At 41.3% G+C, this 15,500-nt stretch overlaps 1 protein-coding gene across 1 annotated transcript; it reads right to left on the reverse strand.

The window, feature by feature from the left end:
• Positions 1–374: 374 nt before the first annotated feature.
• On the reverse strand, positions 375–4,366 carry LOC308429680 (developmental pluripotency-associated protein 3-like; the record flags this gene model as incomplete). Its single annotated transcript, XM_080928603.1, has 2 exons — positions 375–842; positions 4,352–4,366. 2 exons carry the CDS (start codon positions 4,364–4,366, stop codon positions 375–377), a joined length of 483 nt encoding a protein of 160 aa, XP_080784729.1.
• Between the last annotated feature and the right edge of the window lie 11,134 nt (positions 4,367–15,500).

A 15,500-nucleotide genomic window follows, 5' to 3' on the forward strand; every position in this document is an offset into this window, starting at 1 on the left:
TGTTACTGCTTACTGGAGAAATAGCAAGAAATACTGCTTTGCTAATTGCATGCAGCCCATTACAAATTTCTGTAAACCAGAAAATCCAAAATTCTATTCCAATTACCTTCTACAGCAAACTACTCCAAATTCTGTCTACATTATCTCTCAGCCCCGGGCTTGAGGCTTCTAAAGTCCACAGAATGCTTTGACTCATTCTTCATTTTGGGGGTAAATTTAAGTCATTTACATGAATCCAAACATCACACATCCTGTATAATTTAAAGGCTAATTAGCAAGTTAGAAGATTCCCCAACACCAGAAAAAGTTTAATCTTAAACAAAAAGCAGTTTTCACATCTGCTGTGTGGAATCAGTATCTCGGGAATGAAGGTCCTAATTCTTGCCGAGTTTAGCATTCTCAGAAGGATACAGGCAGAAAGTGCAGAGACATCTGAATGGTTCACTGATCCCTTCAAACTCCTTCTCTTCAAGCCTTTTTTGTCTCTGCTCAATCCGAACAAGCCTTCTCATCCCAGCTCTGGGATCCTTCAGCACGGACAGAAGTGTGCGGACCTTTCTCTTGAGAAAGGCGCTTTGAACATCCCTCAAGATTTTCTCACTTCTGTTCTCTACAGGTCTGCTCTTAATCCGGCAGAGGCCTCGGTGATGTGCTGACCGCTTGGCACTGGGGTTCAGGGTTAGCTTTTTCATGACCTTTACTAGGGCTTCTGGTAGTAGGATTTCTGAAACTGAATCATCAGATGAGTCCTCTTCATCTTTTGGCTGAGGAGTTTCTGGATCCACAACTGGGTCAACTTTCTCTGAAGGCTCCTCTATGGCGGTGGGCAGAAGCCTCAAAGACTATCTCCGGAACAAGATTGCTTAGCATTTGAAGAGACTGAGAACCAAGACACCACTAGCAGAGGCGAAGCAAACCCCCCTCACTTTTACTTTCATTCTAGATATAGATGCTTGCTTTCTATGTGACAGTGTGAAATCTAAGAGCCCCAAATCAAAGAAAGCCTGTGTTTGTCTTTGTGTGGCTGGTTTAAAATTGCTTGATATGATTTTCTCAAGATACATCCATTTTCCTACAAACAAAATAGCTTTATTTTTTTAAAGTTGAAAAACCTTCCGTGTTCTTTATACATTCCTCTGTTGTTGGATACCCAGCTTGGATGTAAACTTGGCTGTTGAGAATATTGCTGTAATAAACTTTGATGTGCATGGATCTCTGAGAAAGGCTGATGTGAGCCCTGGAGGTAAATCCCCAGGGCTGTTATTATTTTTGTTGAGTTATAAGGCAGTTTCATTTTTCGTGTTCTCTGAAGGTTCTATACTGATACCTATGCAGGCTAGTCTAGTTTACATCCCATCAGCAGTGAGTAAGTATTTTGGTCCACACCCTCACCAGAATTTGTTCTTTATGAGCGACGCTGACTGACTTCCAGACTAGGGTAAGTTGGAATGTAGTTTTTGAGTCGGATTCAGTGGGAGAGGGTAGTGTTAAAGAAATTTTCTCTTGAAGGTAGCTTGACAACTCCTAGGACATTGGTCTCTCTGTCTGTTGTTTGTTTGTTTAAATGTGTACCTCATCAGAAAGCACTTTGGAAATATACATTCCTGTGATATACAGGTTCATTTACTTAGTTATGTGAATACACTACATTACTATTATGTTGAGTTATAATTTACAACAGAAGTAAGAAGTCAAACTGCGAGTGTAGATGAAGCTCTGACTGATACACAGTATGATATTAACACAATTCAAACTTTAAATGTCAAATCTTAAATTAGTGACACAGAAGCTGTTTTACTCTTATTGACCACATTGACCGCATCGTTTGTTTTCCTTCAAAAAAAAAAAAAAAAAAAAATTAGTCAAGCTAAGCCTGCCTGGAATCTCAGCATTTGGAGGCTGAGACAGGAAGATTTCTGCAGACACAGAAGAGAATGGAATCCACCCTTAGGAGGTGAGAAACCGTTGTCTGATCCCTTAAGACCGAATCATCCATCTGAGTTCTTAATCACCTGGCCCAGGGACTTCACCTGAACAATATGGGGTTTTCTTTCTCTTCCCAGTGTTTCTTTTCCAGGCAATGGCCAAAATTTGTAGCTTTCCTGCCTGAAGCTTTCTTAAATGTAGTAAATTTGTCTTCAAGCTTCTGACCGAATCCATTCTTAAATTCTTTCATTGAGTCTAAAACTCCAAAGGGGATACTGATCTTCAGTAATGCCGCCAAAGAAAAATGAAAGAAATCGAGAAAAGAGGGAAAGGAAATGGGGGAGGGACTAGAGGGGACAGTAAAAAACAAAAAAAAAAAAAAAAAAAAAAAAAAAAAAGGAAAGTAACTGGTTTCATAAAAATTTGTCAAATAGAGTTTTCATAGCAATATTGGAATTCCAGCTTCCAAGTAATAAAATCAATGAGCTAGGAGTGAAATCCGAGTTCTGTACATTGGCATGCATATTTCACAATTACTTACAACAAGTTTTGCCCATTTTTAATTGATAAAGATGTGCATACATTTATTGTAGAATCAAGATTAATTGAAATATGCATACACTTGCAATGACTAAGTTGGGTTAATTACTGCAAATCATGCCTGGTTTCCAGTTCGATGAGAGTAACACTACTGATGGTAAGGAATGTGTTAGTTTCTTAGGAATATTATACTATAGAATTCAGTAAAATTTGTTAAACATTCTACGGATTCTTTGAGAGCTTCATTGAATGCATTTAAAGATATTTATACCCACTGCTCCCAAGTCCACCCTACTCTTCCCTACTTTCTGCCAATGTGATGTGCTCTCTTGTTTTCCTTCTTGATAACCTATTGAGTCCAGTTTATGTTGCTCATATACCCTTGGGTATGAGGCCATCCACTGGAGTGTGGTTGATCTAGAAAAGCCTACACCTTTAAAGGAAACAGACTCTATTTTCCTCAGAATTCATTCACTGTCAACAGCTCCTCAGTTAGAGGTGGGGTTTGTGAGCCCCTTCGCCTAACTGTCCTGTCATGTCCAAAAGACAATGCTTTGCTCCAAACCTTCAGTAAATATAAGGTGAAGTTTGAAATTAAGGTTTTCTTTTCTTTTCTATTATGGAAGGTTTTAATAGAAAGTGGATGTTTTAGTCAGGGTTTCCCATTGCTGTGAAGAGACACCACGATTAATGAAACTCTTACAAATGAAAATATCTCATTGGGTCTGGCTGACGGTTTAAGAGGTTTAGTTCATTATTGTCATGGTGAGAAACGTGGGAGAGTGCAGGTAGGCGTGGTGCTGGAGAGGGGTCTGATAGTTCTACATTGTGGTCCAAAGGCAACAGAAGGAGACTGTGCCACACTAGGTGTAGCTGGAGAATAGGAGACCCCAAAACCTACCCCCACAGTGACATACTTACCCCAACAAGACCACCTCTATTCTGACAAGGCTATGTTTCCTCAGAGTACCACTCCCTGTGGCCAATCTTTCAAATACACAATAGGTATGAAGGCCACACCTACTGACACGACCACAGTAGAGAAAGGTGGTGTGATGGCTCAGTGGGTAAAATGCTTCCTGTGCAGAGCAAGCATGAGGAGGAGCCCAGGCTGTCCGGCAACTCACGGTGTAGACCAGGCTAGCCCACCACTCAGAGATCTACCTGCATCTTTCTTCCAAGTGCTAGGATTAAAGGTGTGTGTTATATTCACTATAGCCTAAATGTATAGTGTCTGTGTGAGTAAGTTAGTAGGAAGGATAGTGGCTATAAAGGCATGTTTCTGAGACTCTTCAACAATTTGACCATTTTTCTTGTTCTTCTCGGATCTGCTGAGACTTGGTGTTTTCACAAGGAAACAGAGCCTTTCGTGACTCACTGCCCCGTGGCTTCCCTGATTCCTTGACTTCAGTCATTACCAACCCCCAGTCTACTGTAAGCTATGAAGTCATTGATACGTATTGTAAGAACTCCTGTCCTAAAACTGGGTCAAATAAGCTATGAATTCATTTAAGTTTGACTTTTTTTTTGGTGCTCCAATATAGTTCTGACCCTGTGTGCTGTGGAGATGTTATTCTTTCCCAGAATGCCCCTCCTTACAGGGGACTTTGGACTAATCTTAAAATAGGATGAGAACACTGGGGTTAATCCACAACTTTACCAAGTTTGCCCCCCCCCATTTTCTTTTATTTTGCTATTATTCTTTTTTAAAAATCCAGGCATTAAAGAGATGTTTCAGCAATTAAGAGTCCTGGCTGCTCTTCTCGAGAACCTAGGTTCAATTCCCAGCACCCACATGGTGGTATTTAACTATATGTAACTCCACTCCCCGCCACCACTGGGGTCTGAAACCCTCTTCTAACATCTGTGAGTACCAGGCACTCACCTGGTACACGGACATAATGTAGGCAAAACACTCATCCATGTAAAATAATCAAAGATGGCAGTGTGGGGTCACAGCTGTGGTCCTAGCACAATTGTGCTGCCCAGCCAACTGATGAATTGTAACTGTAACAGTCTTCCTTCTAGGTGGGTTGTCACACAGGTAGGTCGGTGAACAGAAAAAGAGTGTTGGTGTTCCCTGAGCTTTCTGGACCCGTGATTTCTGTCTATACTCTGAAGATGAGCCCTGGGTCATATTCCTCCAACCATGCCTTCTATCCCAGCCTCTCCTTCCTTATGCCATTCAATCCAACTTTTCAAACTGTCCCACCATGTTGTTTGTTTTACAGCCTTTGCATTTCCTGTGGGGGGTGTTTATCAATTGCCTTTAAGCTCATGAATCACATCCAGCCCACTGATAGCTTAAATCAGTGGAATTCTTTGGGTTTTGTTTGTTAGGTTTTTTTTTGTTTGTTTGTTTGTTTGTTTGTTACAGTGTTTCTCATCCTCCCTGTTCCTACAGATTCCATCTCCTGTCAATATTGCCTATTGTCTACTTTTTTTTCCAAATCACTTAACTTATGACTTCGACTATCTACATCTATCTCTGATGCTTGTTTTGTGTCTTCTCGTTGATTTCCTTGCCTTTCGGTATATCTTGTCGTTTATTGTTAAAAGCCAGGCAAGATGTATTAAAGTGAGAGGGACTAGGAGTTTAGCTCTTCTGGAGGTCACCTGTAAATGGTAAAAGCTTTACTTTCTCCTGGACTCCCATGTTTTCCTCTCCCTGTTGGTCTTGGGATTCCATTTAGTTTGTGTCCCACCTCTTGAATTAATGTAGGGGAGCTGTGTTGGTATTTGGTAGGTATTAGAAACGGCTGAATTCAGGCACATCTCAAATAAATCAGTCTTTTAGTTGTGATTGATGTGTTTTGAAGCAGTTTCTTCTCTTTTCTACATCCTCTTCTGTGAGCTAGAGAACATAGAAAGGACTGAAATGATCCACCCCACACAGACCCAGCCTAATGTTCTGCTAAAGTCATCCTTTGGTGAAGGATATCTTGCAATGGAGAACATGCTGGTCATTTTCCACAATTACTTTACCCTTCCTCTGCCAAAGTCATAAGATCTTTCTCAGCTTCATGAAGAGAACTGTTCTGCCCTTTCCTGAAGCATTCTCAAACACCAAAAGACCACCAAGGGAGCCAATTCCAATTCAATTGCAGGAGGATCTTTATTCAAATTCCTGCTTGGGCTCACCTCTGTCAGTGATGCAGCGGGAGAAGGTGAAGCCCCAAGCACTCAGCAAACAAGGTTTTATAGGAAATCGAGAGCAAGTGAGGAAGTTTCTAATTGGAGGCAAGCATCTAATTGAATGAAGCAAAACAGGAGCAATCGCAGACTGAAAGTACATCTGAAAACTACCTGATTGGCTGTTGCTAGGAAGTAGCTAGGGAGTAACTCTGGAGTAAGGGCCAGAGACAAGCTATGTGGTTCTTTTCTGGAACTTGGGTGCAGCTTGGGTTCAGCTGCAAGTCAAGTTCTCAGGCCCTTTTTCTTTTAAAATGAAGGCCGGTCCCAAGATGGAGAAGGTTTGGCCTCTCAGAACCACTTGGGAAAAGTCTGCAAGGCATTATTGTTACAAATAAAGTTTCTTTTCACTGTCTCCCTCTGCTCTAAGTTTCCAGTTTCCGGTCTGATAGGTCATTTTATTATGTCATGTTTTTTGTGCTCCTTTATGTCTCGTTTTTTATTTGTTCTCTCTCTCTCTCTCTCTCTCTCTCTCTCTCTCTCTCTCTCTCTTTGTGTATGCTCAAGCGTGCATATACATGTATGTGTGGTTACATGCATGTATGCACACATGGAGGCCATCAAACCAGAAGTTTACCATTATGTAACAATGTCTAGGCCAGCTGGTCACTGAGCTTCTGGGATCTGACTATCCCAACACTCCAAATCAAGGATGATAGTCATGGTCATTTTTAAAATGGATCCTAGGGATTTGAACTCATGTCCTTGAGCTTGAGTAACAAGCACTTTTACCCATTGCACTCTCCAGCCCTTTTTAAAAATATATTTTGTATATCTTATGTCTCCCATACTTCTCTCTATTCTTTTGTATGATCTATATTACAATGCATTCTTTTCCAACTAAACCTGTTGTCAAACCTATCCACTCAGTTCTTGAACTTGGTTGCAATATTCTTCAGCTCAAAGTTTAAGCTTGGTTTCTTTTGCGTAGTTTATATTTCTCTGTCAAAATGATCATGATATATTCTTCAATAAATTGAATGTATTAATGGTAGTTATTTCTAAATTTGTGCCCAACACCTCTATTATATGGATCTTCTGATTATTTTTCCCTCAGTATTCTTAAGTATTTTTTGTACAGCCACTATTTTTTAATATCAGAAAACAATCATGTAATATTTAATCTTGCCAACTTATATGGAATTTAGATTTAGCTAAGTATGTTTCCCAAAAGGTCTAGTTGAAGTGAGAATAGCCATTTAACTGTGGTTGGTATCTTTCTGCTTTGCTGAATAAAAAACAAAAAATGAACTGGATAGCAGTACTCAGTTTCTCTCTCTCTCTCTCTCTCTCTCTCTCTCTCTCTCTCTCTCTCTCTCCCTCCCTCCCTCCCTCCCTCTTCCCCCTACTTCCCTCCTCCCCCTCCCTCCCTACCCCCTCCCTCCTTCCCCCTCCCTCCTTCCCCCTCCCTTTCTCTCCCTCTCTCTCCACCTCCTTCCCTCCCTGTGATGGTTTGCATATGCTTGGCCCAGGGCCTGGTATTATTAGAAGGTGTGGCCTTGTTGGAGGAAGCTTGGAGACATTCCTCCCAGCTGCCTGAGGATGCTCAGTCTGTTCCTGGCTTCCTTTGGATGAAGATGTAGAACTCTCAGCTCCTCCTGTACCATGCCTGCCTGGATGCTGCCATGCTCTTGTCTTGATAATAATGGACTGCACCTCAGATCCTGTAATCTAGCCCCAATTAAATACTGTCTTTTCTAAAACTTGCATTGGTCATGGTGTCTTTTCACAGCAATAAAACCCTAACGAAGACCCTCCCTCCCTCTCTCTCTCCCCCTCCCTTCCCCTCCCCCCCCCCCATCTGCCCACTCGCCCTCTCACCTCCTGCCACCATGATAGATGATGGTACCACCACACGTGAGCCAAAACAAGCCTTCCTTAAGTTGTTTTTTAGATTTTTGTCATATGAGAAAAGTGGTCCTGAATCCTAGGTCATCTAACACATCGACTGAGCTGGTTCTAACTGAAGCTTCCACCCTGACTGACTAGGCTCCTGCCATGTGGCCCTCAGGATATGACTGTGGTGTTTATTCCCTGGGACTGTGTGGTTTCTCCTTACACCGAAGCTTCTGCAGTCATTTTGGTCTGGCAGATTTTGAGTTAACCTCCCAGAGCATTCTATCTGGGATCTTAGTGTGACAAATCTGTCACTTGGCAAGTTTTCTTGTGGCTTCAAATAGATTTTATTTTTGCCTGGAACTTCTGGTTCTGGGTTGGGATTGGAATTACAACTGCCGCCCCGCCCCCATGGCCATAGGGAATAATAACATCTGTTTATTTTTTGTATCTTTGTATCTTAAGTAATTAGGAATTCTGGTCTCAGCAATTAGCTTGTCATTTGAGGTCTAGTCCAAAAATCGGATGCCTATTTTGGCAGAATACTAAAAAAAAAATATTCTTTTTCTTTTCACTTTTAATATTATTTTATGTATTTGTTTATTTTTTGAGACAGTGCCCACTTGCTGTTTAAGGCAGGATGTCCTCCGACTAATGACCGAACACCTGTCTGTACTCCCTAAGTCTGGGATTACAGGTGTATACCGCCACACCTGGCCAAAGTACCATGAAACTAAATCAGCTAGTTTTTGTAGTGTGTCTGGGGTGGCTAATCTTGGTTGTCAGCTTGATATATCTAGGAAGAAGAAACCTTAATTCTTTAATAGCCTCCATCAGATTGTCCTGTGGATATGTCTGTGAGTGCATTTTCTTGAATAGAAAATCTAAGAAAACAGAGCTTTCTCAACGCATATGACTGGATGTCTCAGTGGTCTTCAGTACACACTGGAATCCCAAGGAAGTGGCCTCTAATGCCAGTGCAGGAGTGGACTTCTAGGAAGGCACAGCTAACCAACAGCTCCTTCTTCTATGTCCTGTTGTAGCCTTCCTCAGAAGGTGTGAGCCAGATTAAAGGTCTGTCTTTCTATCTCACGATCCAGACTAAAGGCCTTTAACCTCCACGATCCAGGTTAGAATCGGATCTTCCTACTTCAAATTAAGCAAAAATCTCTCAGAAGTGAGCCCTCCACTTTTGGATTTTAGTTAATTCCAGAGGTATACAAGTTGACAACCAGGAATAAATGGGTTCTGAGCATCTGGAAAGGTTGTCTCCCTGTCGTCTATGTTTCCTTGACTATGGAAATGCTCTGTCTATGCGTCACATGTTCAGAGGCAATCACCGTTCTTTCAACATTCTCCTGAAAATACATCTCTAACTGAGCCCAGTGTTCTAGGTTTTTACCCTCACCATCCAGGGTGAACAAATAACCTCTGTCATTCTGAGAAACTCTCAGTGGACAGGAGCAAATATTTAAAAGTACAAAATACACGTAACACAATAACCGTGGTTAGTGAAGAGCTAATAATTGTTTACCTTAAGGGCTTAAAGTGATGTGCAAGGATCGGTACACATCTTGTGTTGAATTAAGTTTACAGTTTGCACGGTGATTTACTCTTTTGTAGAATGAGCTGTTGCACCTGCTATTACAGGGAGAACAAATGACAGGTGTTCTAATACACCAGACACAACTGACACAGGCAGAAATTGGTAAGTCTCCCCGTCTTTCTGCTGTATCTTTGTTCAACACGGCAAACACACCGTTAGTACTATCATAGCATGTTTGCCTACACCAGCGTTTTCGTTTAGCACATTCTAAAAACTCTAACACTTTTTCAGAGTGACAAAAGTAAAAGTGAGTAGTTGGGAGAAATCGGTTCTTTGACGAGCTGGATTCAAAATAGCTGATTGATTGGTTGCTTTATATTTAATGATTTTTACTTTAAGGCAATTTTGATTTTAAGAATTCTAGACAGTAACAAATCTGTGAACTTTCCAACTGGCTTAAATAGACAGAAAATATAATACATTCATCTCCTTTGTGTAATGAACATTTATTTATCGCTCACAGAATAGTTCATTGCTGGTATTTTGCAAAGCTGTGACTCTGTTCTATAGGGTGATTCAGAAAAGCAACCCTCTTCCTTCCATGGACACAATGTCTTGTGTAGCCTTGAAACATCTAGCTCATGAAGCCCTGTGTATATAATTTGAGGAATAAGAGGTTAGAGATTGAATCCTTCTTGGTAACTTCAGCCTTGACCAACATGTTTTTCTGCTCTCATTCAGATGAGAAGAACTTGGGTCAAAATAGTCAATAGATGCAGGAATGGGAGAGACTCAGAAGTGTAGTCCCTGAATAAGACACTCTCTCATGTAGCAAATCTAACTCTAAATTATATGAGAGGCATATGGAGGTCTATTTAGTAATACAGACCAAAAAGCCAAATACCATAGAATCAGATGTGTAAAAGGTCATCCGGATGCCTCATACCATGGCAGGTATTGTCATACTCTGCCATAGAGGAGTGTGTGTGTGTGTGTGTGTGTGTGTGTGTGTGGTCACGTGATGAGACAGGATACGGTCATGAGAGCCTCAATCTAGACTTTCTTTTGAGAAGATTGTTAGTCCCATTAAAGACTGCATTTGATTCGCTCTTGTTTTTATACAACATGGGCTTTCTATTTATAAAAAGAAACCCTCCAATTGTATACTCTATGAATATATACACATATACATGCAAATGAATATGCACACTCACACATATAGATGAATGATATCATTAAAATGGTTGCTATTGTTAGGGTATGAAGTGTTTGGGCATCTCCTCAACAAGTTTTATTTATAGACTTTTCCAGTGCTCTCTGCTCCCTCAGAGTAGAAGTCATCTTTGATCTCTAGCTTCCTCTTGTTTCTTGGGAATGGACTACAGGTTTATGTCCTCCTCCTTCCTAAGCTAGGTCGATTTAACTACTGCAACCAAACCTCCTCTGTCAAGGCACTTAGGAAAACAAGTCTAAGCCAGTTCAGTGGAGCTAAATCTCCATGTATCCCACACTCTTTCACATTTCATTCTCCCCTGATGAGGGCAATGGCAACAGACCCTTAGAAGTAAACCTTGCTTAAAGATGGGGGAAAGCCTAAGTGAGGGTGGTCACTGTATCTTCGTGGCAGAGAGCTGGTTTGTCTACCTACATCCTAGTTCAATTTCCAGTAGAACAAACCATTTAATAAGTTGAACAGAACACTTAAAAATTCACCATGTGTGTAATCAATTTATTAAGTTTATAGTTTTAAAGTCTTAGAGTTTTAATTTAATGTGTGTGTGTGTGTGTGTGTGTGTGTGTGTGTGTGTGTAAGTACAGGTGCTGTCTTAGTTACGGTTTTATTGCTGTGAACAGACACCATGACCAAGGCAAGTCTTATAAATAACATTTAATTGAGGCTGGCTTATAGGTTCAGAGGTTCAGTCCAGTACCATCAAGGTGGGAACATGGTAGCATACAGGCAGGCATGGTGCAGGAGGAGCTGAGAGCTCTACATCTTCATCCAAAGGAAGCCAGGAACAGACTAAGCATCCTCAGGCAGCTAGGAGGAGTGTCTCCATGCCCATCTCCAGAGTGACACACTTCCTCCAACAAGGCCACACCTTCTAATAATGCCAGGTCCTGGGCCAAGCATATGCAAACCATCACAGGTGCCCACACTGGCCAGAGATGTCATATGTCCTTGCAGCTGGCATGCCAAGTGCTTGTGAGCTACCCAGCTTTGGTGCTGGGACCCATCCTCTGCCAAAACAGCATGTGCTTCCAGCCACCGAGCCATATCTTCAGCTTGAGTACACTTACTTTTAATAGCCACTTTGAAGAAAATATCGGATAATATTTGGAACTGTCTGAACAGTTATACATCTTCAGCACTTAAACTGAGTTTATCTTTAAAATACTTGCTTTCTTAAATGCTTCAGTGGGCGTCAGACAGCTCCCATGTAACTGCTTTAATAATTCATTAGTTAGATTATTAAACTTGGCTTAATAATTGGGGCCCCTGGTTCTCTTAGACATCATCACACTGTACACAAGCTTAGCAATACCTTGACTCAAAAACTTTTGGTCTAAATTAATTGTCATATTTTTCCCCATATAAAATTTAAATACTGAGGCTTCCATCCCAACAAACCAAATTTGTATTAAATTTGCAGATGATAAGGTGTTCCTGTGTATTTTCTTTTTACATGAAAAAAATATTAATCCAAATCTTTGAATGCTTCATCATCCTGTTCTTTGTTGTTGTTGTTAAGAAAATAAGAATTGCTTTCCGGTCTCCATCTGCTTGCAGAGCCAAAGCTGTCCCCACAGCCCTCTGTACCCAAATCCTGCCCAGAAAAAACTGGTCTCCCATGAGTGCTCCTGTTCCTAGGTGCACAGGTCAGGTCCCACTTTTGCTCCAATAACTGCTCAAAGAGGGGCTCCCCAGGAGTACATGGGGCACAGGAACCACGGAGCATCCTGGGACAGGATCAGTCCTTTCTCCATCTGTGCCCTGTAGCTAAAGCTGCCCCACAACCCTGCTTACCCAAATCCTACCCAGAGAGCTGATCTCCCAGGAGTGCTCTTACTCCTAAAATCACAGGCCCACAGGCCCACGGGCCCACAGGAGGGGCCAGCTCCTGTCAGAGATAGCAAGACCAACTAATTAATACCAGAGATAGCCAGATGGTGAGAGGCAAGCAGGAGAACCTAAGCAACAGAAACCAAGGCTACTTGGCATCATCAGAATTCAGTTCTCCCACCGCAGCAACTCCTGGATACCCCAACACACCGGAAATATAAGATCGGGATTTAAAATCATATCTCATGATGGTGATAGAAGACTTTAAGGAGGACATAAATAATTCCCTTAAGAAATACAGAAGAGGCTTTCAGTTTCTGCCTGCACCCAGAACTGAAACGGTGCCAGAGCTCTCTGTACCCGGATCCCGCTGGGAGAAGGCTGGTCTCCCCAGAGTGTTGACACATCTGAGAGAAGACGTGAGACCACCAATTCTGCTCAGATTCTTGTCCCAAGAGGAACCAGCACGGAGGAACAGAGAAGCAGTCTGGAACAGAAACCTTCCGGTTTCTGCCTGTGCCTGGAGCTTACCCTGTGCCACAGCTTTCTGTACCTACCCCAACCCCTCTGGGAAAGAGCTGGTTTCCCAGAAGAGCTGACACACCCGAGAGCACAGGTAAGACCACCACTGCTGCTCTGAGGGTCCTGCCAGAAGCCTTTAGAACACAGGAACTGAGAAGCAGTTTGGGACAGGATCCTTCCGGTTTCTGTCTGTGCCCTGTGCTGACCCTGAGTCACCTGTGCTGACCCTGTGTCACAGCTCTCTGTACCCAGACCATACTGGGAGAGAGCTGGTCCCCCAGTAGTGCTGACACACAGGCTTACAGCAGGGTCAAGCCACTGTCAGAATCAGCAAGACCAGCTAACACCAGAGATAACTTGGTGGTGAGAGGAAAGTCTAAGAACCAAAGCAACAGAAGCCAAGGGCATGTGACATCATCAGAACCCAGTTCCCCCACCACAGTAAGTCCTGGACACCCCAACACACTGAAAAAGGAAGATTCTGATTTAAAATCACAACTCATGATGATGTTAGAGGACTTTAAGAAGAACATTAGTAACTCCCTTAAGGACATTCAGGACAACACAGCTAAACAAATAGAAGCCCTTAAAGAAGAAATACACACACGCACCCACACATGCACATGCATGTACTTCAAAAAAAAAAAAAAATGAAAATGACACAAAAATCCTTTAGAGAATTAGAGAAAAACAAAATCAAAGAGGTGAAGGAATTGAACAGAACTATCCAGGTTCTAAAAATAGAAATTGAAACAATAAAGAAATCACAAAGGAAATAGAAGCCCTAGAAAAGAGATCAATAAGTACACATGCTCCACCATGTTCACAGCAGCCGTATTTATAATAACCAGAAGCTGGAAAGAACCCAGATGTCCCTCAACAGAGGAATGGATACAGAAAATTTGGTACGTGCACACAAAGGAGTACTACTCAGCTCATTTAAAGTACTACTCATTAAAAACAACGACTTCATGAAATTCCTAGGCAAATTGATGGATCTAGAAAATATCATCCTAATTGAGATAACCCAATCACAAAAGAACATACATGATATGCATGCACTGATCAGTGGATATTAGCCCAAAAGCTTGGAATACTCAAAATACGAGTCACAGACCATATGAAGGACAATCAAAATGTGGATGCTTCGGTCCCTTTTAGAAGGGGAACAGAATACTCACAGGAGGAAATACAGAGAGAAGGAGTAGAGCAAAGACTGAAGGAAAGGTTTTTCAGGGATTGTCCCACCTGGGGATTCATCCCATATACAACTATCAAACCCAGTCACTATTGCTGATGCCAAGGAGTGCTTTCTGACAGGAGCCTGAAATGGATGTCTCCTGAGAGTCTCTGCCAGAGCCTTATTGATACAGGTGAGAATGCTTGCAGCTATCCATCAGACTGAAAACGGGGACTCCAATAGAGGCGTTAGGAAAACAATTGAAGAAGCTGAAGGGGTTTGCAGGCCATAAGAAGAACTACAATAACAACCAACCAGACCGCTCAGATTTCCCAGGGACTAAGCCACCAACCAAAGATGACTCATGGCTCCAGCTGCATATGTAGCAAAGGATGACCTTGTCTGGCATCAATAGGAGGAGAATCCCATGGTCCTGTGAAGGCTCCTTTTCCCAGTGTAGGGGAATGTCAGAGTGTTAAGTTGGAAGGGGTGGGTGGAAGGGTGAGCTTCCTTATAATAGAAGCAGGGGGAGGAGGAATAGGAGAGGGGAGAATCGAGAAAGGCATTAATATTTAAAATGTAACTACATAAAATATCTAATTAAAGAAGGGGGGAAAAAAAGAAAACAAGACTTAATTCAACTCATTGCCTCCCTCCTTCATTCATCCAACAAGCACTGTCAGTACAGCTGCCATGCCATTGCAGGCGTTGGGTAGACTAAAGAACAAAGCAGGAGAAAAAGTCCGCTCTTGCGGTGCTTAATTTCCAACAGAAAAGGACAAATAATAAGGTCACTAATTATAGCATTGTATACCAAGGGATGATACATATCACGTTGGGGGAGGGGCGGTCAAGTTTGGAGAGAGAAATGAAAGTATTTAAAATATGGTCTCCAGAGACCCAAGAATGCAAGTCACTTATCATTGCAGATGTAAGTAGAGAAGGGAGCTGTATCTGCGGATGTTCAGAAACTTTGGACTTAGTGTCACTTCTTCACTGACCCTACTTCTTGGTCATTGCATCATAAACTACTAACTTGCGCAAAGCTTGGTCTCCAATCTAACTTTATCCAAGGTTCCTTTCACTGATGTTTGTTGAGTTTTGCATATCTTCAGGTTTTAAAGAAGGTGTATAAAGTTACCCCCTTATAACTCATAGAGCTAAAGAGTTATTTCTATATTTCTAGGGCCTATGGTTACAACTATTAAATTATTCTGTGTTTAGAAACATACAATTTTCTTTGTAAGCACATATAAAACATAAGTATTACTTAATTTTATATTAATAGATGTTTTCCTGAGAAAAAAACTATTGACTTTAGAAAATGACACTTAGGATATATTTAGAATGCTACTAGTTCTCTGGAATAATTATGCTGTGTTCAAATAAACAAATGAAGAAGAAATTGTGCTAATTTGTTTCTAGAAATTAAATGAGCAAATCTTAAATTCGGTTTGACCACATTCTTTGAACTCAGTAACATCTACTTCCATCAATGATGCTTAGTAAGAGAAATAGCATACAGTACTAATTTAGCAGATGGAAATTATCATTATTTCTAGATGTATTTTAAAAGTTTGATAGTTGGCTTTTAACAACAGTCTAAACATGCTTTGTTAAAATTTCTGATTATAAAAAGATATGATAGACTAAATTAACAAATCTATAGTTTGTATTAAATTGCATTTGTCATG

This window comes from Micromys minutus, assembly GCF_963924665.1.
Source record: "Micromys minutus genome assembly, chromosome: 14".
Classification (NCBI taxonomy): domain Eukaryota; kingdom Metazoa; phylum Chordata; class Mammalia; order Rodentia; family Muridae; genus Micromys; species Micromys minutus.